Genomic DNA, 24,806 nt, shown 5'->3' on the forward strand with positions numbered 1-24,806 from the left:
CTAACCTCTGCACTAATCCATACCTCCCACTCCTGACTCCAAGACTTCTCCCGCGCTGTGCCAATCCTCTGGAATGCTCTACCAAAAGATATTAGGACCATCCACAATTTGCATAGTTTTAGGCGCTCGCTCAAAACACATTTGTTCAGAGTGGCCTATCACATTCAGTAATCAAAGTCATTTTATGTTTGTGTGTGTGTAGCCCATTCACTATCTCCATCTATCCCCAACCCCCTGAAGATGGCTGGACCATCATTGTAAATACACCATTGTAAATACACACATGTACTTTGTATCTCCCCCACCTCATTGTAGATTGTAAGCTCTCACGAACAGGGTCTTTTAATTCGCTTTAATTATTGTATTGTTAATGTTGTTACTTATGACTGTTGTGTTTGAAACTGTTAACCCCTTAGTGACAGAGCCAATTTGGTACTTAATGACCAGGCCAATTTTTGCAATTCTGACCACTGTCACTTTATGAGGTTATAACTCTGGAACGCTTCAACGGATCCCGCTGGTTCTGAGATTTTTTTTTCGAGACATATTGTACTTCATGTTAGTGGTAACATTTCTTCGATATTACTTGCGATTATTTATGAAAAAAACGTAAATATGGCGAAAATTTTTAAAATTTGGCAATTTTCAAACTTTGTATTTTTTATGCCCTTAAATCAGAGAGATATGTCACGAAAAATAGTTAATAAATAACATTTCCCACATGTCTACTTTACATCAGCACAATTTTGGAAACAAATTTTTTTTTGTTAGGGAGTTATAAGGGTTAAAAGTTGACCAGCAATTTCTCATTTTTACAACACCATTTTTTTTTTAGGGACCACATCACATTTGAAGTCATTTTGAGGGGTCTATATGATAGAAAATAATGAAGTGTGACACCATTCTAAAAACTACACCCCTCAAGGTTCTCAAAACCACATTCAAGAAGTTTATTAACCCTTTACGTGCTTCACAGGAACTGAAACAATGTGGAAGGAAAAAATGAACATTTAACTTTTTTTTGCAAACATCTTAATTCAGAATCATTTTTTTTATTTTCACAAGTGTAAAAACAGAAATGTAACCATAAATTTTGTTATGCAATTTCTCCTGAATACGCCAATACCCCATATGTGGGGGTAAACCACTGTTAGGGCGCACCGCAGAACTTAGAAGTGAAGGAGCGCCGTTTGACTTTTTCAATGCAGAATTGGCTGGAATTGAGATCGGACGCCATGTCACGTTTAGAGAGCCCCTGATGTGCCTAAACAGTGGAAACTCCCCACAAGTGACACCATTTTGGAAACTAGACCCCTTAAGGAACTTATCTAGATGTGTGGTGAGCACTTTGAACCCCCAAGTGCTTCACAGAAGTTTATAACGTAGAGCCGTGAAAATAAAAAATCGCTTTTGTTTACACAAAAATGATCTTTTCGCCCACAAATTCTTATTTTCACAAGGGTAACAGGAGAAATTAGACCACAAAAGTTGTTGTGCGATTTCTCCTGAATACGTCGATACCCCATATGTGAGGGTAAACCACTGTTTGGGAGCACCGCAAAGCTTGGAAGTCAAGGAGCGCCGTTTTACTTTTTCAATGTTGAATTGGCTGGAATTGAGATTGGACGCCATGTCGCGTTTGGAGAGCCCCTGATGTGCCTAAACAGTGGAAACCCCCCACAAGTGACACCATTTTGGAAACTAGACCCCTTAAGGAACTTATCTAGATGTGTGGCGAGCACTTTGAACCCCCATGTGCTTCACAGAAGTTTATAACGTAGAGCCGTGAAAAAAAAAAAAAAATCGCATTTTTTCTACAAAAATGATCTTTTTGCCCACAAATTTTTATTTTCACAAGGGTAACAGGAGAAATTAGACCACAAAAGTTGTTGTGCAATTTCTCCTGAGTACGCTGATACCCAATATGTGGGGGTAAACAACTGTTAGGGCGCACCACAGAGCTTGGAAGAGAAGGAGTGCCGTTTTACTTTTTCAATGTAGAATTGGCTGGAATTGAGATTGGACGCCATGTCGCGTTTGGAGAGCCCCTGATGTGCCTAAACAGTGGAAACCCCCCACAAGTGACACCATTTTGGAAACTAGACCCCTTAAGGAACTTATCTAGATGTGTGTTGAGAACCTTGAATGCCCAAGTGCTTCACAGAAGTTTATAATGCAGAGCCGTGAAAATAAAAAATATTTTTTTTTCCACAAAAAAGATATTGTAGCCCCCAAGTTTTTATTTTCACAAGGGTAACAGGAGAAATTGGACTGCAATAGTTGTTGTCCAATTTATCCCGAGTACGCTGATGCGCCATATGTGGGGGTAAACCACTGTTTGGGCGCACGGCAGAGCTCGGAAGGGAAGGAGCGCCTTTTTGGAATGCAGACTTTGATAGAATGGTCTGTGGGCATTATGTTGCGATTGCAGAGCCCCTGATGTACCTAAACTGTAGTAACCCCCCACAAGTGACCCCATTTTGGAAACTAGACCCCCCAAGGAACTTATCTAGATGTGTGGTGAGAACTTTGAATGCCCAAGTGCTTCACAGAAGTTTAGAATGCAGAGTCGTGAAAATAAAAAATATTTTTTTTTTTCACAAAAAAGATATTGTAGCCCCCAAGTTTTTATTTTCACAAGGGTAACAAGAGAAATTGGACCCCAGAAGTTGTTGTCCAATTTATCCCGAGTACGCTGATGCCCCATATGTGTGGGTAACCCACTGTTTGGGCGCACGGCAGAGCTCAGAAGGGAGGGAGCACCATTTGACTTTTTGAGCGCAAAATTGGCTGTCATGTTTGGAGACCACCTGATGTACCTAAACAGTGGAAACCCCCCAATTCTAGCTCCAACCCTAACCCCAACACACCCCTAACCCTAATCCCAACCTGATCCATAATCCTAATCACTAACCCTAACCATAATCACAACCCTTACCCCAAAACAACCCTAATGTCAACCCTAACCATAACCCTAATCAAAACCCCAAATCCAACACACCCCTAATCCTAATCTCAACCCTAACCTCAAACCTAACCCTAATCCCAATACACCCCTAATCACAACCCTAACCTTAACCCTAATCCCAAACCTAACCCTAATCCCAAGCGTAACCCTAATGCCAACCCTAACCCTAATACCAACCCTAATCCAAACCCTAACCCTAATCCCAGCTCTAACCCTAAATTTAGCCCCAACCCTAGCCCTAACTTTAGCCCCAACCCTAACCCTAGCCCTAAGGCTACTTTCACACTTGCGTCGTTTGGCATTCCGTCGCAATCCGTCTTTTGGACAAGAAACGGATCCTACAAATGTGCCCGCAGGATGCGTTTTTTGCCCATAGACTTGTATTGCCGACGGATCGTGACGGATGGCCACACGTCGCGTCCGTCGTGCACTGGATCAGTTGTGTTTTGGCGGAGCGTCGGCACAAAAAAACGTTCAATGAAACCTTTTTTTGTACGTCGCATCCGCCATTTCTGACCGCGCATGCGTGGTCGTAACTCCGCCCCCTCCTCCCCAGGACATAGATTGGGCAGCGGATGCGTTGAAAAATTACAGCTGCTGCCCACGTTGTGCACAATTTTCACAACGTGCGTCGGTATGTCGGGCCGACGCATTGCGACGGCCCCGTACTGACGTAAGTGTGAAAGAAGCCTAACCCTAAGTTTAGCCCCAACCCTAACCCTAAATTTAGCCCCAACCCTAACCCTAAATTTAGCCCCAACCCTAGCCCTAACCCTAGCCCTACCCCTAACCCTACCCCTAACCCTACCCCTACCCCTACCCCTAACCCTACCCCTAACCCTACCCCTAATTTTAGCCCCAACTGCTGTTCTCCTGCCGGCCGGCAGATGGAGACAGATTAGCCCCAACCCTAACCCTAAATTTAGCCCCAACCCTAACCCTAAATTTAGCCCCAACCCTAGCCCTAACCCTAGCCCTACCCCTAACCCTACCCCTAACCCTACCCCTACCCCTAACCCTACCCCTACCCCTAACCCTACCCCTAATTTTAGCCCCAACTGCTGTTCTCCTGCCGGCCGGCAGATGGAGACAGATGGCGGGCGCACTGGGCATGCGTCCGCCATGTTCTTCTGCCGGCGGCCAGGAGGAGCAGCAAGAGGATCCAGGGACCTAGGTGAGTATGCTAGGGTCCCCGAATCCCCCTATTTCTCTGTCCTCTGATGTGCGATCACATCAGAGGACAGAGAATTACACTTTAATTTTTTTTTTTTTTGCGGTCGCCGGTAAACAGTTAATTACCGGCGATCGCAAAACAGGGGTCGGTAATACCGACCCCGATCATGCTCTTTGGGGTCTCGGCTACCCCCGGCAGCCGAGACCCCAAAGATTCTCCCGGTGCCGGCCGGCGGGCGCACTGCGCATGCGCCCGCCATTTTGAAGATGGCGGCGCCCACCGGGAGACACGAGGAGCATCGGGGGAGCTAGGTGAGTATTGGGGGGCCACCTGGGACCCCTTTTCTCTGTCCTCCGATGTGCGATCACATCGGAGGACAGAGAAATTAAAAAGAGATCGCTTTTTTTTTTTTTTTGCGATCGCCGGTAAACGGTTAATTACCGGCGATCGCAAATGCGGGGTGGGTTAAAAAACCCCCGAATCATGTTCTCTGGGGTCTCGGCTACCCTCGGCAACCGAGACCCCGGAGAAAATCGGCCTCTGGGGGGCGCTATGGACTTTTTCCACAGCGCCGTTAATTAACGGCGCTGTGGTTTAAGTACCCTTAGCGGCGGCCGTTAAAAGGCGTATCGGCGGTCGCTAAGGGGTTAAACTTTAAAGCGCTGCGGAATATGTTGGCTCTATATAAATAAAGATTATTATTATTATTATGAATGTATTTTTGTACATTTTTAGCTGTTTGATGATTATTTTCAGTATAACAGATGAAAATAAACAAGATAGGAAAATTTACGTTTTTCATTTAGTTACATAATAATTCTGCACACTATTAGTTGTCCATTAATTCTGCACACATAGATGTTCTCTTATAAAAGACAAAACCTCACTTTTACTTCCTTAAATATTCAGGTTTCATGTTTCTTACCCTTTGAATTTGCCAACAGCACTGTAGCTGTTCAATAATAAAATTCATTATCAAAAATACAAATTTCTTAATAATTGTGCACTCAGTGGACATTTGAAACTCTCTCAAACTGGGCCCTATCTGCTTTTGTATCAATCTGTCCCTTTGAAAGCTTCTGTTTATTGGACTTGCCTATTTTTAACATTTATTCATATGTTCAAGTCAATGTAAAATATTCTAAATACTTTTTTCATTCCCTGTGCGGGTTGCGTGCACATATAAATTTATACCAGATACCCCAATTGAGCTGACATTTTGTTTTGGGCAAACATCCTGAAGTTTTTGTGAATTTACAAGTGAAATTATATTAAATTACTATCCACTAAAGCAGGATATCTGCTAACTTGTACCTCTCAGGTCCCAGTAATACTTAACTATGGCAATTGTACTGTAGTCAAAATTTTTGAAAAATATTGAACACCCGAGTATATAACAAAAGACCCTTTCTTTTATGTTATAATAATCCCTTCTAACCAGAAATTCTACAGTTCCACAAATATAGTACAGCACTGTAACATCAGATATGTAGTTTCTAAAGTGACATAGTCATTTAAGAACTTCTCCCTTTTATTCATTTTACATCTTTGTGCCAATAAGGACAAAAAATCATTTTCCGCTTTGCTGCATTTTGAACATCAGTATTGTCATTAGAGCTTTCTATGATTATAAAATAGGTTCATTGCTATTGCATTTCCTCTTATTGCTAGGAAATTTAGCAGGATGTACTACTTTTTTCAGAGACACACTATGTACATTCGCCAGACAAAACAGGGTTGAAAATCAGCAGGGCTATCATTATGCGTTGTTTGTTAGCAACTAGAGTACGCATGCCCAGATGTCCCATGATTATACATAAGCCTATAGAATCAAGTACATGCATCAAAATGAAGGTGTTGGTTAAAGAAGTGTTTCCAAAATCACAATATGGTTTTATAAGAATATATAAATACATTTATTCTTTTGTGCCAATATTACCAAATTTTAAATCTGCCCTATTTTGCACATATTACCCTCTAGGAATGCCTTTCTAGTCTTTAAAGGGAACCTGTCACCCCCAAAATCAAAGATGAGCTAAGCCCAGCAGCATCAAGGGCTTATCTACAGCATTCTGGAATGCTGTAGATAAGCCCCCGATGTATCCTGAAAGATGAGAAAGTCCGGTCTGATGGGCTTCGCGGTCTAGTCCGGGGCCTCCCATCTTCTTATGATGACGTCCTCCTCTTGTATTCACGCTGCGACTCTGGCGCAGGCATACTTTGTTTGCCCAGTTGAGGGCCAAGCAAAGTACTGCAGGCACCGGGAAAGGTCAGAGAGGCCCGGCACCTGCGCACTGCAGTACTTTGCTCTGCCTTCAACAGGGTAGACAAAGTACGCATGCGCCGGAGCTGCAGCATGAAGACAAGAAGATAGGAGGCCCTGGACCGGACCGCGACGTCCATCAGATTGGACCGCCCACCCAGGTGAGTATAATGTAACCTCTTTTTCTCATCTTTCAGGTTACATCGGGGGCTTATCTACAGCATTACAGAATGCTGTAGATAAGCCCCTGATGCTGGTGGGCTTAGCACATCTTCGATTTTGGGGGTGACAGGTTCCCTTTAATTTTTAGTTACCATTGAAACCACCATGAAGTTCCAGAGCTCTAATTGATCCTGAGCAGTAAAATCTCTCTCAGCTGTTATCATGAGTGTATCACCATCCTCCTGGGAGATCTGGGGGTAGAAAACTATTACATATTGGGAATCGCAGATCTTCTATTCCGCCTGTGTGTTTTGTGTGTGTGTTTTATGTTCCATATTAACAACCCTTTCTATGCTGGTTAGAAACATACAGCTCCATTTGTAGCTGCTCCTGACCTGGTCATTTCCTCTCTCTTTAAAATCTGGCCAGACCTTCTCATTTTCACCAGTGAAAATTCACTTCCTTGTTCCCTGGAGTTGTTGTGGGGAGGTGGAAATCGTTTTGCGGCTGGAGATTGTTGTATGCTGTATTTGGGTGCATGCTTTCCCCATTTTCCTATTCACATTTGGTTTGTACATTCCTACCCTTCACTATATATCTCTGTACCTGTGGTGAGTGTTTTGTATGTTAGTTGCTTTTTGTTATCCCTGTTTGTCTTACATGTGTATACACTCATATTTTTGTCCCAAGCCTCCTGGGGGAGTGGACAGCTTCACAGTATGATAGCCCCCACAACTCCCTATACAAAGTATGAAGGCGCTCACAGTATGATGGCCTCAAAAGCTCCCTATATACAGTAACGAGTCCTTACCATATCCCATCCACATGTCTACCTGTTATGACCTGGTGGTTAGGAGCACCCGGAATGACCTGATTAGTTAAACCACATACAGGACGAACTCTGGGATGTGGGAACTCTGCTGACCGCAAGCCCTAATCCTATCACACACACTAGAAATGGCCGTGGAGCGCTCCTGACCAGACCTAGGCGCCTTGTCACAGCCTAAGGGTTATCTAGCCCTAGAGAAGGAAAATAAAGCCTACCTTGCCTCAGAGAAATTCCCCAAAGGTAAAGGAAGCCACCCACATATATTGACTGTGAGTAAAGATGAAAGTCACAAACGCAGAAATGAAACAGGTTTCAGCAAAGGGAGGCCAGACTAACTAAATAGACAGAGGATAGGAAAGGTAACTTTGCGATCAGCACAAAAACCTACAAAGACCACGCAGAGTGTGCAAAAAAAGACCTCCGCACCGACTCACGGTGCGGAGGGGCCACTCTGCATCCCAGAGCTTCCAGCTAGCAAGACAAAATCATGAAAACCAGCTGGACAAGAAAACAGAGAACAAAATAAGACTATAAGGAACTTAGCTTCTGCAGGAGAAGGCAGGTCACCAGAGAGATCCAGGAGCGAACTGAACGAATGCAAAAACATTGACAGCTGGCCTAGAGTAACGATCTGAGAGGAGTTAAATAGAACAGCCAATCAAAGGATAAACCACGTCACCTGTGTAAGGAACCTCAGAAGCCGCAGCTTCACTCATAGCCACCAGAGGGAGCCCATAGACGGAACTCGCCGAAGTACCATTCACGACCACAGGAGGGAGCTTGACAACAGAATTCACAACAGTACCCCCCCCTTGAGGAGGGGTCACCGAACCCTCACCAGAGCCCCCAGGCCGACCAGGATGAACCAAATGAAAGGCACAAACAAGATCGGCAGCATGAACATCAGAGGCAAAAACCCAGGAATTATCTTCCTGACCATAACCCTTCCACTTGACCAGGTACTGGAGTTTCCATCTCGAAACACGAGAATCCAAAATCTTCTCCACCACATACTCCAACTCCCCCTCGACCAAAACCGGGGCAGGAGGATCAACGGAGGGAACCATAGGCGCCACGTATCTCCGCAACAACGACCTATGGAACACATTATGGATGGCAAAAGAAGCTGGAAGGTCCAAACGAAATGACACAGGATTAAGAACTTCAGAAATCTTATATGGCCCAATGAACCGAGGCTTAAACTTAGGAGAGGAAACCTTCATAGGAACGTGACGAGATGACAACCAAACCAAATCCCCAACACGAAGTCGGGGACCAACACAACGCCGGCGGTTAGCGAAACGTTGAGCCTTCTCCTGGGACAATGTCAAATTGTCCACCACATGAGTCCAAATCTGCTGCAACCTGTCCACCACCGCATCAACACCAGGACAGTCCGAAGGCTCAACCTGCCCTGAAGAGAAATGAGGATGGAAACCAGAATTACAGAAAAATGGAGAAACTAAAGTAGCCGAGCTGGCCCGATTATTAAGGGCAAACTCAGCCAAAGGCAAGAAGGACACCCAATCATCCTGATTAGCAGAGACAAAGCATCTCAGATATGTCTCCAAAGTCTGATTAGTTCGTTCGGTTTGGCCATTAGTCTGAGGATGGAAAGCCGAAGAAAAAGACAAATCAATGCCCATCTTAGTGCAAAAGGACCGCCAAAACCCCAAAACAAACTGGGAACCCCTGTCCGAGACGATGTTCTCTGGAATGCCATGCAAACGAACCACATGCTGGAAAAACAATGGCACCAAATCAGAGGAGGAAGGCAATTTAGGCAAGGGCACCAAATGGACCATCTTAGAGAAGCGATCACAAACTACCCAAATGACCGACATCCTTTGAGAAACAGGGAGATCAGAAATAAAATCCATGGAAATATGCGTCCAGGGCCTCTTCGTGATCGGCAAGGGCAAAAGCAACCCACTGGCACGAGAACAGCAGGGCTTAGCCCGAGCACAAGTCCCACAGGACTGCACAAAAGAACGCACATCCCGTGACAAAGAAGGCCACCAAAAGGATCTAGCCACCAAATCTCTGGTACCAAAGATTCCAGGATGACCAGCCAACACTGAACAATGAATCTCAGAGATAACTCTACTAGTCCATCTATCAGGGACAAACAGTTTCTCCGTAGGACAACGGTCCGGTCTATCAGCCTGAAACTTTTGCAGCACACGCCGCAAATCAGGGGAAATGGCAGACAAAATTACCCCTTCTTTAAGAATAGACGTCGGCTCCGGAACACCCGGAGAGTCAGGCACAAAACTCCTTGACAGGGCGTCAGCCTTCACATTCTTAGATCCCGGAAGGTATGAAACCACAAAATCAAAACGGGAGAAAAAGAGCGACCATCGAGCCTGTCTAGGATTCAACCGTTTGGCAGACTCGAGATAAGTTAAATTCTTGTGATCAGTCAAGACCACCACGCGATGTTTAGCTCCTTCAAGCCAATGTCGCCACTCCTCGAATGCCCACTTCATGGCCAACAACTCCCGATTGCCCACATCATAATTGCGCTCAGCAGGCGAGAATTTTCTAGAAAAGAAGGCACAGGGTTTCATCACCGAGCCATCAGAACTTCTTTGCGACAACACAGCCCCTGCTCCAATTTCAGAAGCATCAACCTCAACCTGAAAAGGGAGCGAAACATCTGGCTGGCACAACACAGGGGCAGAAGCAAAACGTCGCTTCAACTCCTGAAAAGCCTCTACAGCTGCAGAGGACCAATTGACCACATCAGCACCTTTCTTGGTCAAATCAGTCAATGGTTTAGCAATACTGGAAAAATTAGCGATGAAGCGACGATAAAAATTAGCAAAGCCCAGAAACTTCTGCAAGCTCTTCACAGATGTCGGCTGAGTCCAATCGTAAATGGCCTGAACTTTAACAGGGTCCATCTCGATAGTAGAAGGGGAAAAAATGAAACCCAAAAATGAAACCTTCTGAACTCCAAAGAGACACTTTGACCCCTTCACAAACAAGGAATTCGCACGAAGGACCTGGAACACCATTCTGACCTGCTTCACATGAGACTTCCAATCATCCGAAAAGACCAAAATGTCATCCAAATATACAATCATCAATCTATCCAGGTACTCTCGGAAGATGTCATGCATAAAGGACTGAAACACAGATGGAGCATTAAAAAGCCCGAATGGCATAACCAGGTACTCAAAATGGCCCTCGGGCGTATTAAATGCCGTTTTCCATTCATCACCCTGTTTAATTCGCACAAGATTATACGCACCACGCAGATCTATCTTGGTGAACCAACTGGCCCCCTTAATCCGAGCAAATAAATCAGACAGCAGCGGCAAAGGATACTGAAATTTGACTGTGATCTTATTAAGAAGGCGGTAATCAATACAAGGTCTCAAAGAGCCATCCTTCTTGGCCACAAAAAAGAACCCTGCTCCCAAAGGTGATGACGACGGACGAATATGACCCTTCTCCAAGGATTCCTTTATATAACTCCGCATAGCGGCGTGCTCTGGCACAGATAAATTAAACAGACGGCCCTTAGGAAACTTACTACCAGGAATCAAATTAATAGCACAGTCGCAATCCCTATGAGGAGGTAGGGCACCGGATTTGGGCTCTTCAAATACATCCCGGTAATCTGATAAAAACTCAGGGACTTCAGAAGGAGTGGAAGGCAAAATTGACAGCAATGGAACATCACCATGTACCCCCTGACAACCCCAGCTGGACACCGACATAGATTTCCAATCCAACACTGGATTATGGACCTGTAGCCATGGCAACCCCAAAACGACCACATCATGCAAATTATGCAAGACCAAAAAGCGAATATCCTCCTGATGTGCAGGAGTCATGCACATGGTCAATTGAGTCCAGTACTGAGGCTTATTCTTGGCCAAAGGCGTAGCATCAATTCCTCTCAATGGAATAGGATACTGCAAGGGCTCCAAGAAAAAACCACAGCGCCTGGCAAACTCCAAGTCCATCAAATTCAGGGCAGCGCCTGAATCCACAAATGCCATTACAGAATAGGATGATAGAGAGCAAATCAGAGTAACGGACAAAAGAAATTTAGACTGTACCGTACCAATGGTGGCAGACCTAGCGAACCGCTTAGTGCGCTTAGGACAATCGGAGATAGCATGAGTGGATTCACCACAGTAAAAACACAGCCCATTCCGACGTCTGTGTTCCTGCCGTTCTGCTCTGGTCAAAGTCCTATCACACTGCATAGGCTCTGGCCTATGCTCAGAGAACACCGCCAGATGGTGCACAGCTTTGCGCTCACGCATGCGCCGATCGATCTGAATGGCCAAAGACATAGACTCATTCAGACCAGAAGGTGTGGGAAATCCCACCATGACATCCTTAAGGGCTTCAGAAAGACCCTTTCTGAAAATTGCCGCCAGGGCACATTCATTCCACTGAGTAAGCACTGACCACTTTCTAAACCTCTGACAGTACACCTCCGCTTCATCCTGACCCTGACACAAAGCCAGCAAGATTTTCTCTGCCTGATCCACTGAATTTGGTTCATCATAAAGCAATCCAAGCGCCAGAAAAAACGCATCAACATCACGCAATGCCGGATCTCCTGGCGCAAGGGAAAATGCCCAGTCTTGAGGGTCACCACGTAACAAAGAAATAATGATTTTTACTTGTTGAGCGGGGTCACCAGAGGAGCGGGGTTTCAAAGCTAGAAACAGTTTACAATTATTTTTGAAATTCAAGAACCTAGATCTATCCCCAGAAAATAAGTCAGGAATAGGAATTCTAGGCTCTAACATAGGATTCTGAACCACAAAATCTTGAATGTTTTGTACTCTTGCAGTGAGATGATCCACACAAGAGGACAAACCTTGAATGTCCATAACTACACCTGTGTCCTGAACCACCCAAAGGTCTAGGGAATAAGAAAGACAAAACACAGTGCAAAGAAAAAAAAATGGTCTCAGAAGTTCTCTTATCCCTCTATTGAGATGCATTAATACTTATGGGCCAGCTGGTGGTTAGGAGCACCCGGAATGACCTGATACTTAAACCACATACAGAACGAACTCTGGGATGTGGGAACTCTGCTGACCGCAAGCCCTAATCCTATCACACACACTAGAAATAACCGTGGAGCGCTCCTGACCAGACCTAGGCGCCTCGTCACAGCCTAAGGGCTATCTAGCCCTAGAGAAGGAAAATAAAGCCTACCTTGCCTCAGAGAAATTCCCCAAAGGTAAAGGAAGCCCCCTACATATATTGACTGTGAGTAAAGATGAAAGTCACAAACACAGAAATGAAACAGGTTTCAGCAAAGGGAGGCCAGACTAACTAAATAGACAGAGGATAGGAAAGGTAACTTTGCAATCAGCACAAAAACCTACAAAGACCACGCAGAGTGTGCAAAAAAAGACCTCCGCACCGACTCACGGTGCGGAGGGGCCACTCTGCATCCCAGAGCTTCCAGCTAGCAAGACAAAATCATGAAAACCAGCTGGACAAGAAAACAGAGAACAAAATAAGACTATAAGGAACTTAGCTTCTGCAGGCAAAGGCAGGTCACCAGAGAGATCCAGGAGCGAACTGAACGAATGCAAAAACATTGACAGCTGGCCTAGAGTAACGATCTGAGAGGAGTTAAATAGAACAGCCAACCAAAGGATAAGCCACGTCACCTGTGTAAGGAACCTCAGAAGCCGCAGCTTCACTCATAGCCACCAGAGGGAGCCCATAGACGGAACTCGCCGAAGTACCATTCACGACCACAGGAGGGAGCTTGACAACAGAATTCACAACATCTACCATATCCTGTCTCAAGCACATATGCTAAATGATGGAGGAGAGAGATATCAGCTCTCTCCTAGACCATTCTATTCAACGGAATCTGCATTCTCAGGGTGCATGTAAAGTTCCATTCCAAATGACTGTGGCAGCATCGCTGACTTTAACCCCTTTCTAACCTCAGATGGGATAGTACATCCTAGGTCAGATTCCCTGCTTTGATGTGAGGTCCGGTGGTGAGCCCGCATCAAAGCCGGGACATGTCAGCTGTTTTGTACAGCTGACATGTGCCCGCAATAGCGGCAAGTGGAATCGTAATTCCCCTGCCGCTATTAACTAGTTAAATGCTGCTGTCAAACGCTAACTTTGGCATTTAACTTCCATACTTGGGCCAGAAATCCGCGCATCGCTGAGCCCATCACGTGATCAGGAACCAGCAATGTGTCGGCATGACAACCAGAGGTCTATTGTAGACCTCTATGGTTGTTGATGCCGGATTACTGTGAGCGCCACCCTGTGGTCGGCGATCATTGCAATTCTACTACATAGGAGCGATCTGAGCTTCGCTCCTACGTAGCAGAGCCGATCAGGCTATGCCAGCTTCTAGCCTCCCATCGAGGCTATTGAAGCATGGCAAAAGTAAAAAAAAAATGTTTTAAAAAATATGAAAAAAATAAAGAAAATATAAAAGTTTAAATAACCCCCCTTTCGCCCCATTCAAAATAAAACAATTAAAAAAATCAAATTTACACGTATTTGGTATCGCCACATTCAGAATCGCCCGATCTATCAATAAAAAAAGGATTAACCTGATCGCTAAACGGTGTAGCAAGAAAAAAATTAGAAACGCCAGAATTATGCTTTTTTGGTCACTGCAACATTGCATTAAAATGCAATAACGGGCGATCAAAAGAACGTATCTGCATCAGTATTGTATCATTAAAAACATCAGCTTGGCGCACATAAAATAAGCCCTCACCCAACTCCAGATCACAAAAAATGGAGACGCTACAGGTATCGGAAAATTGCGCATTTATTTCTTTTAGTAGACTTTAGAATTTTTTTTACCACTTATATAAAAAATAACCTACACTTGTTTGGTGTCTATGAATTCGCAATGACCTGGAGAATCAAAATGACAGATCAGTTTTAGCATTTAGTGAACCTAGCATTTTAGCCAAACAAAAAACAAGTGTGGGATTGCACTTTTTTGAAATTTCACCGCACTTGGAATGTTTTCTCCCATTTTCTAGTACACGCATGCTAAAACCAATGATGTCATTCAAAAGTACAACTTGTCCCGCAAAAAATAAGCCCCCACATGGCCATATTGACGGAAAAATAAAAAAGTTATTGCTCTGGGAAAGAGGGGAGCGAAAAACAAAAAAAGCTGGGGTCATGAAGGGGTTAAGGGCAGCTGTTGAGCACTGGGTTCTCCCCAACTCACAAGGTCTGCTAAGATTGATACCCCTGAAGGAGAGGCCAGGGCTTAACAGAGGATTCACCGGTTCACCAGTGGGCCAGTCTGACCCTAGAACACATAGTGAATGGTACCTTCACTGCCCAGCATGTGGATTTCAATGATATCTCATCCTCAGGATGCAGATACAGTTGAATTCAAGGGAGGGGTATGAAGACACTTGCTACCTGTTCCACCATTTAGTTTGTGCGTCTCTGTCTCATCACAGCAGATGCAATTATGTCATTAGATCACATCTGCTGTGCAAAGCCTCAAACTACACGTTGCACAGAGCAGAGCGGCGCATTAAGGAGTTTGTATCTTCTCCCCATGCTTGCGTGGGTTTCCTCCGGGTTCTCCGGTTTCCACCCACATTTTAAAGACATACTGATAGGGAATTTAGAATGTGAGCCCCATCGAGGACAGTGATGATAATGTGTGCAAACTGTAAAGCGCTATATAAATAAAGAGATTATTATTATTATTATTATTATTGAGGAACTAAGTTCGGTGAGATTTTTATCTTCCAATGTTGTGAGTACTTGTGAGGGAACTGTTTGAGCATGATGCTGATTGAGATGGTGACCAACTTCAGAGAACATAAAGGAATGCAATTCCCAGAGGGCCACCATGGGATTACATCAGCTAACTTAAGATATACTATGACCTTCCAGATAGAAAGTAACTGCTAAATTAGAAAATACTAGCTAAATTATATAAACCGACTACTTACAAGATTATAAAACAAACCAACCTGGATTGCCACTTTAAGCACTAAGGGTACCGTCACACTATACGATTTACCTACGATCACGACCAGCGATATGACCTGGCCGTGATCGTAGGTAAATCGTAGTGTGGTCGCTGGGGAGCTGTCACACAGACAGCTCTCCAGCGACCAACGATGCCGAGGTCCCTGGGTAACCAGGGTAAACATCGGGTAACTAAGCGCAGGACCGCGCTTAGTTACCCGATGTTTACCCTGGTTACAAGCGTTAAACTAAAAAAAAACAAACAGCACATACTTACATTCTGGTGTCCGTCAGGTCCCTTGCAGTCTGGTTCCCGCACTCAGTGACTGCCGGCCGTAAAGTGAAAGTGAAAGCACAGCCGCTGTGCTCTGCTTTCACTTTACGGCCGGCAGTCACAGTGCGGGAAGCAGAGACGGCAAGGGACCTGACGGACAACAGAATGTAAGTATGTGCTGTTTGTTTTTTTTTAGTTTAACGCTTGTAACCAGGGTAAACATCGGGTAACTAAGCGCGGTCCTGCGCTTAGTTACCCGATGTTTACCCTGGTTACAAGCGAATGCATCGCTGGATCGCATCGCTAGATCGCTAGATCGGTGTCACACACACCGATCTAGCGATGACAGCGGGAGATCCAGCGATGAAACAAAGTTCCAAACGATCTGCTACGACGTACGATTCTCAGCAGGATCCCTGATCGCTGCTGCGTGTCAGACACAGCGATATCGTAACGATATCGCTGGAACGTCACGAATCGTACCGTCGTAGCGATCGAAATGTTATAGTGTGACGGTACCCTTAGAAGCTATAGCAAAGTAATAAAAGAAAATTAAGACACCAACATATTAAAACATCTATTCACTAAACATGTCATCCTATTAGCTACGTGCATATTATATAATCCAAAATCCTAAAATTCCCAGTTGGTTCTTGGACAAGATCAAATTTTGCCATGGACCCATTGGTTAAATATTACTTCCCTGGCAATCAAGATAGAGAAACCAATACATAAAAGGCCTGATGCTTCAGTGTGAATAAATGATAAATGGATAAATAGTATCATTTGCAAAACAAGTTCATTTTTCTGGAAATGACAACAATAATATTGATATCAGCAACCTATTTCATTGTATAAATTTGGCACAGGCTGAGCAAGGGTAATATTTTATATTGAACTAGACTGTGGAATAACTGGTACAATGCGTAAGTAGCAACACTACAACTAGCAAGCCATGTGCTTCGCCTTTCCTAGAAAATGATATAACATTTTTCTATATCGATTTTGTGTAGCTGAATTATTACTATTGGCCAAAATCTACTGTATAGTAGATATGTTTTTACTGTTGCTATATCATTCATCCAATATATCATTGTGTTCTGAAGTGAAAAAATTGTGGTTATTTATGAAACATCCTTCAAGCTTTTTATATAATTCTGTCTCAAGAAGCTTTGGAAAGAAGGATATCTTACCGATGCATGAATACATGTTCATGAAATCATTGCCAGGCTTGATCCTTTCATTTGACGGGGTGTACTCAAAAAAGCAGATGGATAATCAATGTGTTATAAGAAAAGACAGCACATTACTCAACCACTCCGCACGCACACTTCATATGTTTAACATGATGCTGCTTTGTTTCCACCTTGTATGCCTTCTGTAATCCTGTTACTTTGTACCCACTAAATCCCAATTGACAGACATTACAAATGTAGGAAACATTAAAGTTCTCTTTTAATCTTTCTTCCCTGGTATCTGCTGTTACCTGTCGTCAGGTAAATGGTATTAAAATTGGAAGCGTATCTCTGGCCTGCTAAAAGAAGATTAGTTCAGTGGAGCTTGTCAATGTTGTTATTGCATTAGACGATATCACACAGAACAGATGTATTGATGCATTTGCTGAATTAATGTGACTGCTACTTGGAAAGGCCTCCTCCTCCGCCTCTTCAGCGCGTTTCTCTCCACTCACGTTTTAGATGTCAGATGCAATTTGCGCAGCTACCTGAGTAAATTGCTTGCCACATATTAAAATGCCTCACATGCTTCAACTCAAGATGTCCACACGAGTGGGATAAAAAGCGACCTCATTAGATATGTGCATTCAACTGCTTGACTAAATATTAACGGACCTCGACCAGACCTGCATTTCTTTCTGCTTGGTTTATCAATGAACAAATTTCAATTTCAAATTATTCAGTGTGACTTGTATTCAACAAAGATAAAACATATAATAATAATTTCCAGACATTTTCAAAGTAATCAGTTATTTTCTAGAAAATTCGTAAAAAGATGGGAAACTTGGTGAATGCCGAAAATCACTTATTGGTATTTCTAAATTAAACTGTTACTGTAGAAACTGAATTATATTTGTTGGTGCTCATTCACACAGTGATTGTCACAGTTTGCTGGCTGTTTTTCACGGACTAAACAGAGACATATTCATTTCGATCGTTACTTTAATATATCAATTTTTTGTGGACCATTCTAACTTTAAAAAAAACAATGAACATGTCCTATCTTGATGTCTTATTTTTGATTTTGACGATTTTCCGATCAAAGATCTTTGATTCAAGTCAATGGGCCCGTGAAAAAAAGGATAGAATTTATGTCAGCTGAATGGTGTCCCTTTTTCTCTAAGTAGTTTATGGAAGAAACTATGAATTATTACGACAAAATCGTATTTAAAGCTAATTGTAAAATCTGATGCATGGACCAAATGTCAAACCAGCAAACACAAAAAAGCATTCTATATTTCACGTGGATGAAAAAAACGAATGTGAAACCTGCTGCTGGAATTTGCTACCCTTAGCCAACACAGCTGAAATTGCAAACTATTCCTCCTCATTTAATCATAATTCAGAAGCCACTGACCCCTATTCCCAATTAACCTGCAATGTTTGTTTGCGAAATTACTCTTTTTAACACTCTACACCTATATACGATTGCCATAATTACGGTAATTTATTTATTGATATGAATCACTTCAACCTCAAAACCTAAGGACATTTAGCTGGTATTTATGGCATGAGATAAAATTAAAAATGTGATATTGCTATAGTGATTATGTATCAAGTTGAATTATTGGAATACTCCGCAATATTTGTGCTTACTAGACAAGCTGTATATACCCTAGATTCTTACTTGTACTTAGACGGACATGTGGATTTTTGTTGGGCAATAGGAATCACTAGAGGTACAATTATTTCAGCATGGGGCACTTAGCTTAATAACAGTAAGAAACACTGGTTTATTAGAAAACAGCCGAGGACCCCATACATGACGAGTATATGGTCATTATAGAGCTTATTATAGCATACCTTTTAATGCCCACCTATAGCTGAGGACATTATTGCATACAATCTAATGGACATTAAAACATAATTTTAAAAGGTATATATCATCAAAATAATTTTTTTCAACAATTTGAAAAAAAAGAAAATATGAATATATTTTTTAAAATATTTACAATTTTTAATGGTATAAAATATGAAAAATAATTGAATTTGTGTTATATTTTCAATTTTTAAACACTGGGATGTTAGCAGCTGATACTTGTCATGAAAACCTAGTGAAATGCTAGCTGCTCTATGACTGCAGTAAATGTATGTGGGCAGGAAATGCTCACACATGTGTGATGTCACTACTACACTCCCCTTCTGGGTGTTCTGAAAAGGATAAGAGAGGATGATGTTTAGGGCCACAGTGCAGACATACTGGGTGGCTATGGAGGTTCTCTTTCTGTATGGGGGGCCTCATTCTGTGTGAGGGGCTGTAGGGGCCCATTACACTGAGTAGGGTGCTCTGGAGCCCTTATAGTGAGTAGGGTGATGTGGGACCCTTAAACTTGGTAGGAGAATGTGGGGCCCTCATAAGTAGTACAAGGATCTGCGGTCCCTCATACTGAATAGGAGGCTGTGTGGGGCCTTATAATGAAAAAGGGCCCATCATACTGAGTGGGGCTTTATACTGCAAGGTCATCATACAGTGTGGGGGCATAATACTGTGTGAGTGTGTGTGTGGGGGCACCATGGGGATATCAGACTATGGGGGGTACTTCAGAGACATCATGCTGTGGGGGTATTATACTGCATTCATGACACTGAAGGGGCATACTTTGTTGGAGGCACTGTGGAGTCATCATAATGTACTGTATGTGTTGGGTGAAACTGTGGGGGAGGAATCATTGTGGAGAAATGTATTCACTGCTGGATGAAGTCACCACCCCAGTTCTGGTGTTTGGATCTGATGAACGTTTACTGGTTATTACTGTGATCTGAGCACCGCAATGACATGACTGGTCAGCTCAGATCACAGTAATTACCAGAGAACACTCACCAGATCTGGCACCAGGACTGCAGTGATGACTTCATCTAGGGATGAAAACCTATCACTGGATAAATAACTGCTCCAAAGCTGGTTCCCGGACCTGTCCTTACCACTCATTACTGTGATCTGATCACAGCAGTGACATGACAGCTCCACTGACATCAAAGTAATTACAGGTAAATTGAAACCAACTGGGCTACTATAAAATGGTGTCAGGCTCCACCTACAGCTGTTAACTGGGCACACAAATGGGTGTGCCCAGTTCAAAATTTATGCAGCCACAGTATAGGAGATATGGTTGGATGCCAACCGCAGTCTGCAATGTCATGAGGCTGCAGTATTTGTGTTGTATCTCTTACTTTGAAACTTATACACCAGCAAATAAAAATGTCAGGACCCAGCCAGTAGCTGAGTTAAAAAGTTTTAGAAAAAAACATTACACCATTTTAATTTTATACACTAATAAATAAACTGCTACTGTATTTAAATAACTAAACACCATATAAATCTAAAACACAATACACATGGACTCACTGCAGGTGATCAATGTCCCTAGAATGACAGTTAACCTTACAATGATGGGTGAATAAACCTTCTAAACATTGTCATCTTCATTCATCATATCTACTTTATGTTGTATGACTATATCCTCAAACTGGCACAATGTTACCAGTCTTGGAATTAAGCGATGTTACATTATTCATGAGATCCTTTTGAGATAAATGCAAGCCTGCACCTTGCCAAGCATCTGTCAAGAATAGCTAATTGTTAATAATACGAGCGCAGCCTCCACCATCTGAGACCTGACATTCTAAGCACCATCGGGCATACATGACACAAGAGAGGCTCCATTATAACGATTACTGCTGTTGCATAACAACCAAGTTTATGCCTTTTAGGAGACATTAAGTAACAAGCTTAACGTTTTTCATCCAAAAGTTTCTTCTTGTAGAAAAGGCTTTGAAACAGTATAGAAAAGCGGAAGATACACATTACTAACAATCTTATTGAGCATTGTTCCTGTGACCCCAACCTTGATTTAGATAGATACTGATACAATATTTAATTCTTATTTGACCTTACGCTTCCACAGGACTAGATCAATTAAGAAAAAAATATTAAAACTTAAGAAATAAAACAGTTAAAACAGATTACCAATAAACCGAGTATCTTTGAAATGTTATTCCTACAAACGGTTAGTAAGGTACAGTGTATAAATCAAGTACTGTATTTGCCCATGCATTAAGGACAAAGGCAAAAAATAGTCAATGGAAATAGCAGGGTGTAAGTAGGTCTGGGATTTCTAAGGATTAGGTCCATCTATATGCAGGCTTTAATAAGAATTACCGTACATTTAAGTTAATAAATTCTAATTTATGTGACTAGTTAACCTTCCAACAGCCATGAATAACAAGGAGAGTCAACAGAATATTATAATGTGATCCTGCTTATGCTGTCATAATGAGGGCAGCACAGGTTTAGTATTAGAATATTTTATATATTAGATTTATTAGTAGTAGAGATATACATGCAAAAGAGACTTGAAAGAAAGCATGTTAAGATTCCTATAGTGGGCACATGTATGAAGGATACATGTATGCATTACGCAAAAAATTAATCGCACAGCACAGGCAACACACTATAGTTATAGATTGCAAATATTGGCTAGTTTTCTCCATACGCCATCTGAATGGGCTCCGAATAGTTAGTTAAGCCCTCATGTGGCTGTTCTAAAAACAGTTACCTGGACTGGTGCACTGGATGAAAGTTGAGCCATGCCTCCGATTCTGGCAGCAGCGCGAGGATCACTAGAACTGATCAATACTGGAGCACTAATTTCCATGGAATGCCTGTTATTCATGGCATGGGAGGATTTGTGCGTCATACTGAGGGCTGTGAATGAGTGTCGTTTCTTGGCATTCTTCTTGATGTCGACATGCCTCTGGTTGTCACTGACAACTCCGGTAGTGTTAAGAATGGGAGTCTGGGTCACACTCAGTACCATGTTGGCATCAACAGAGACAGGGACCTCATAGCCTGGTGCTGGGGATAAGCTTGTCTTGTCCTTCTCAATAAGTTGTTTGGCTGCCTCGTTCAGCTGAGTGCAAGGAACATTAAGGGGAAAGAAAAAAAAAGAAAATAAATTAAATGGCTGTCAAGTTGTATCCTGGTGCCTATATTTTCGTGCCATTTGCTGAAAGCAAATAGAAAGTGAACACAGTAATTAAAAAAATCTAAAAAGGTGTAACAGTAAATTATCTGCATTATTATCATTATTAGTTACTGTATTAACCAAAATGCTCCAATTACCGTTAGTCAAAATATCCAGACATGACAACTGTAAGATTAAAAAAGATCTAACGACCTCAGGTATTTTCTTATTTTTTTCTATAAAAGCCTTGGCAAACCTAAAATAAGGTTTCCTTGGCTTTAAAGGGAATCTGTTACCTCCTGGGATGCTTTTAAGCTATCACTATACGCACAGATAATAGGATGGTTAAACTAGGTTTTACCTGTATGCCTCATAACTGCGGTGTAGATGTTGAGAAATTTACTTTTAATTTTTTATGTTAAACATTTTGTGCCTGGAAGAAATCCCTGCTCCTATCTTCATTACAATAGCACCCCCTTCCCATGCACAGCATACTGCCCTGTGACATGCAGTTGCGCCGCCGTAATCCCGTGCATGCGCTGTACACTCGAGTGGTTATGGGTGCCTTCTCCGCCCTTCTATGGGCAGTGTCTTCATCCTGCTTCTGCGCAGGTGCTTGTGAGTCATGCGCAGTAGAAGGATGAAGACACGAGGGGGGCGCTATTGTTGTAATGAAGGAGGCAGGGATTTCTTGCAGGAACAAAATCATTAAAATAAAACATTAAAAGTGCATTTCTCAACCTCTAGACTGCAGCTATGAGGCATACAAGTAGGACTAGTTTAACCATTCTATTACCTGTATGCCCATAGTAATAGCTTAAAAGTGTCCAGATGGTGACAGATTCCCTTTAACAATGATGGTGGAAATCCAGGCCAAAATTGTTTATTTTTTGTTTCATAAACCAGTGAAAGATTCATATATGTACTAAAATAATCAATTTTGTCACTAAGCCTGCCTATTCTTTAAGGAATTGCTAGGTGAAGGAAGCCATTGCATGGATGAAGGTTCTATTCAACCCCAGGTACAAGTAGGTACTTTGAAGAGCCTGTTGTTATTTGACTTTTACTATAGCTGCCTCTAAACGTTGACTAGAAAGCCAACTATTTTCTTCCTGGCAGTAAGCCTCTTTGCATTGCTTTCTCCTTAGCACAATTATTCTCTCACACCATAAAAACATCTTTTGGGACATTTATGAAGAGTTATACACTCTCAAAGTCATATTCCATACTTCATATTTGCATTGGAGGCTCCATTTGTAGCCTTCTGTGCATTTTGGTTTGATTTGATGGGAAGAATGTTGCTGTCTGCACACTACAATTGTAGTCAATAAAACACTTTGTAAGTCTATAAGGTCCAATGGGCATCAATGGTAATCCACATTGTGACAGATTTGGTAGGACATAGTGAAACACTGTCGGTACAGATTCATTTTACCACATCTAAAACTGAACAGGTGTCAAAATGATGCTACTTTTGCTGATTAATGGATAATAAAGGCTATAGATATCATATAACACTTTTTTCAGTTGTATGAATGAATACAACAAATTTTAAATGTTTTATTACAAAGTTTCTGATTGCTACGTAGAGCTTGCATGTAATGCACTAGAGGATCTCGTTCTTTCAGGATTCTACAAAATAGGTACAAAACCTTCGAGAAGACAAATTATACATGGCAAATGAAATTGAAACATTTGACAATTTGCCATTGAGACAAAAGTAGTTGGAAGGGTCATGGCTGACAATTGGATGAAAAAGTATAAATAGTCTTTCTCGCGGTTAAAACCAGTTTAATTCCTATTTATTTCACCTGATTTTTTATAGCTTTTAGGAAATAGTATTTAAAGTTGTGCCAAGATGACAACCGCTTTACAAATAAATGCTGGTCCAGTGATATGATGACTTCCTCCGATCTTACTTCTCAATCTTTGGCCAAGACTCTGTAGTAGCTGGATGCATAATACATGCAGGGGCTAGATAAGGAGGAGCAAGAGATGCTAGTAGTGAGTGGCTCTTTGTAGGAGTTTGGAAAAGTGGATTGCCCTTTATCTTAACCATATGTATCCATCTGTCAATGGGTTGTCTTCCTTAAAATGAAAATTCTTTATTTGCCTCTCTATTCGATGTCAATAAAAATCTGAAAAGCAGCTAAACTGCTGCCTGCAGCACATTAAAAGTGCTTTAAAGTAATTTTCCTACTTATCATCTTAGTAACCGGTCAGTTCTTTACATATACTCTATTTTCCTAACATAGATTTGATACGTTATGCATGTCATGCAGTGAAAACTTCACAAATTGATGCTTTCAGTGTTAAATATGATATGTCATCTACAGATATTAGGTTACTATGTGATGTGGGTAGTCTCCTCGGGGAATTGTGCCAGCATTTCCCACCATCTAATGCAAGATTACGTAAATGTAATGCATGTTCCCTCCAGCTTAGTTGGTCGTTTTGAAGCCCTTATAGAAAAAGTACATTTTCCTATGCCATAAATTTGTACGTCCAGGGCGCTGGGTGTATGCAGGAAAAAAAAGATCAGCTCAGCTGTTCTAATGTTGATCACATCATCTAAAAACAATGGGAAAAACGTTAACATGAAAATGCCGTTATCTTAGCAGAATCTGCCATGCAGAGTACTTTACCCACTCGCACTTTCAAGCTTAACTGAGATTACATGCCAGAGTGTACAAAACACATTGACTGCTTTAAATGCCACATTTTATCAGTAGCCATTAAAGCACTACACAAGCTTTTGCGGAACTGAAAAAGAGCACCGGCAGGAAATTACTTGTGTGTTATCACCTATGTGAACAGTCTCAGTCCTCCTTTCCGAAATCAGACAAAATTGCGCATTTATAAACAGGGTATGCATGTGTCATTACCAGCTAAGTCCACTAATTCTGTTAATTTGAAGCCTGCCACATCTGTATATGTGGCAATTAGAATTTGCTTTCTAAAGT

The 24,806-nt window shown here is 42.3% G+C and overlaps 1 protein-coding gene across 2 annotated transcripts in view; it reads right to left on the reverse strand.

Moving 5' to 3' along the window:
* The window catches only part of SH3RF3 (SH3 domain containing ring finger 3), a 778,505-nt gene that overhangs the window by 193,068 nt on the left and 560,631 nt on the right, over nt 1-24,806 (reverse strand). The window contains exon 4 of one of the 2 annotated variants that reach the window (XM_069757544.1): nt 21,436-21,789. The exons of the other annotated variant lie outside the window; for it this stretch is intronic. Within the exon in view, the coding sequence (XP_069613645.1) occupies nt 21,436-21,789 (354 nt within the window). The remainder of the gene's footprint in view (nt 1-21,435; nt 21,790-24,806) is intronic. 2 annotated transcript variants of the gene reach the window in all.

The sequence above is a fragment of the Ranitomeya imitator genome, chromosome 3, assembly GCF_032444005.1.
Source record: "Ranitomeya imitator isolate aRanImi1 chromosome 3, aRanImi1.pri, whole genome shotgun sequence".
Lineage (NCBI taxonomy): Eukaryota > Metazoa > Chordata > Amphibia > Anura > Dendrobatidae > Ranitomeya > Ranitomeya imitator.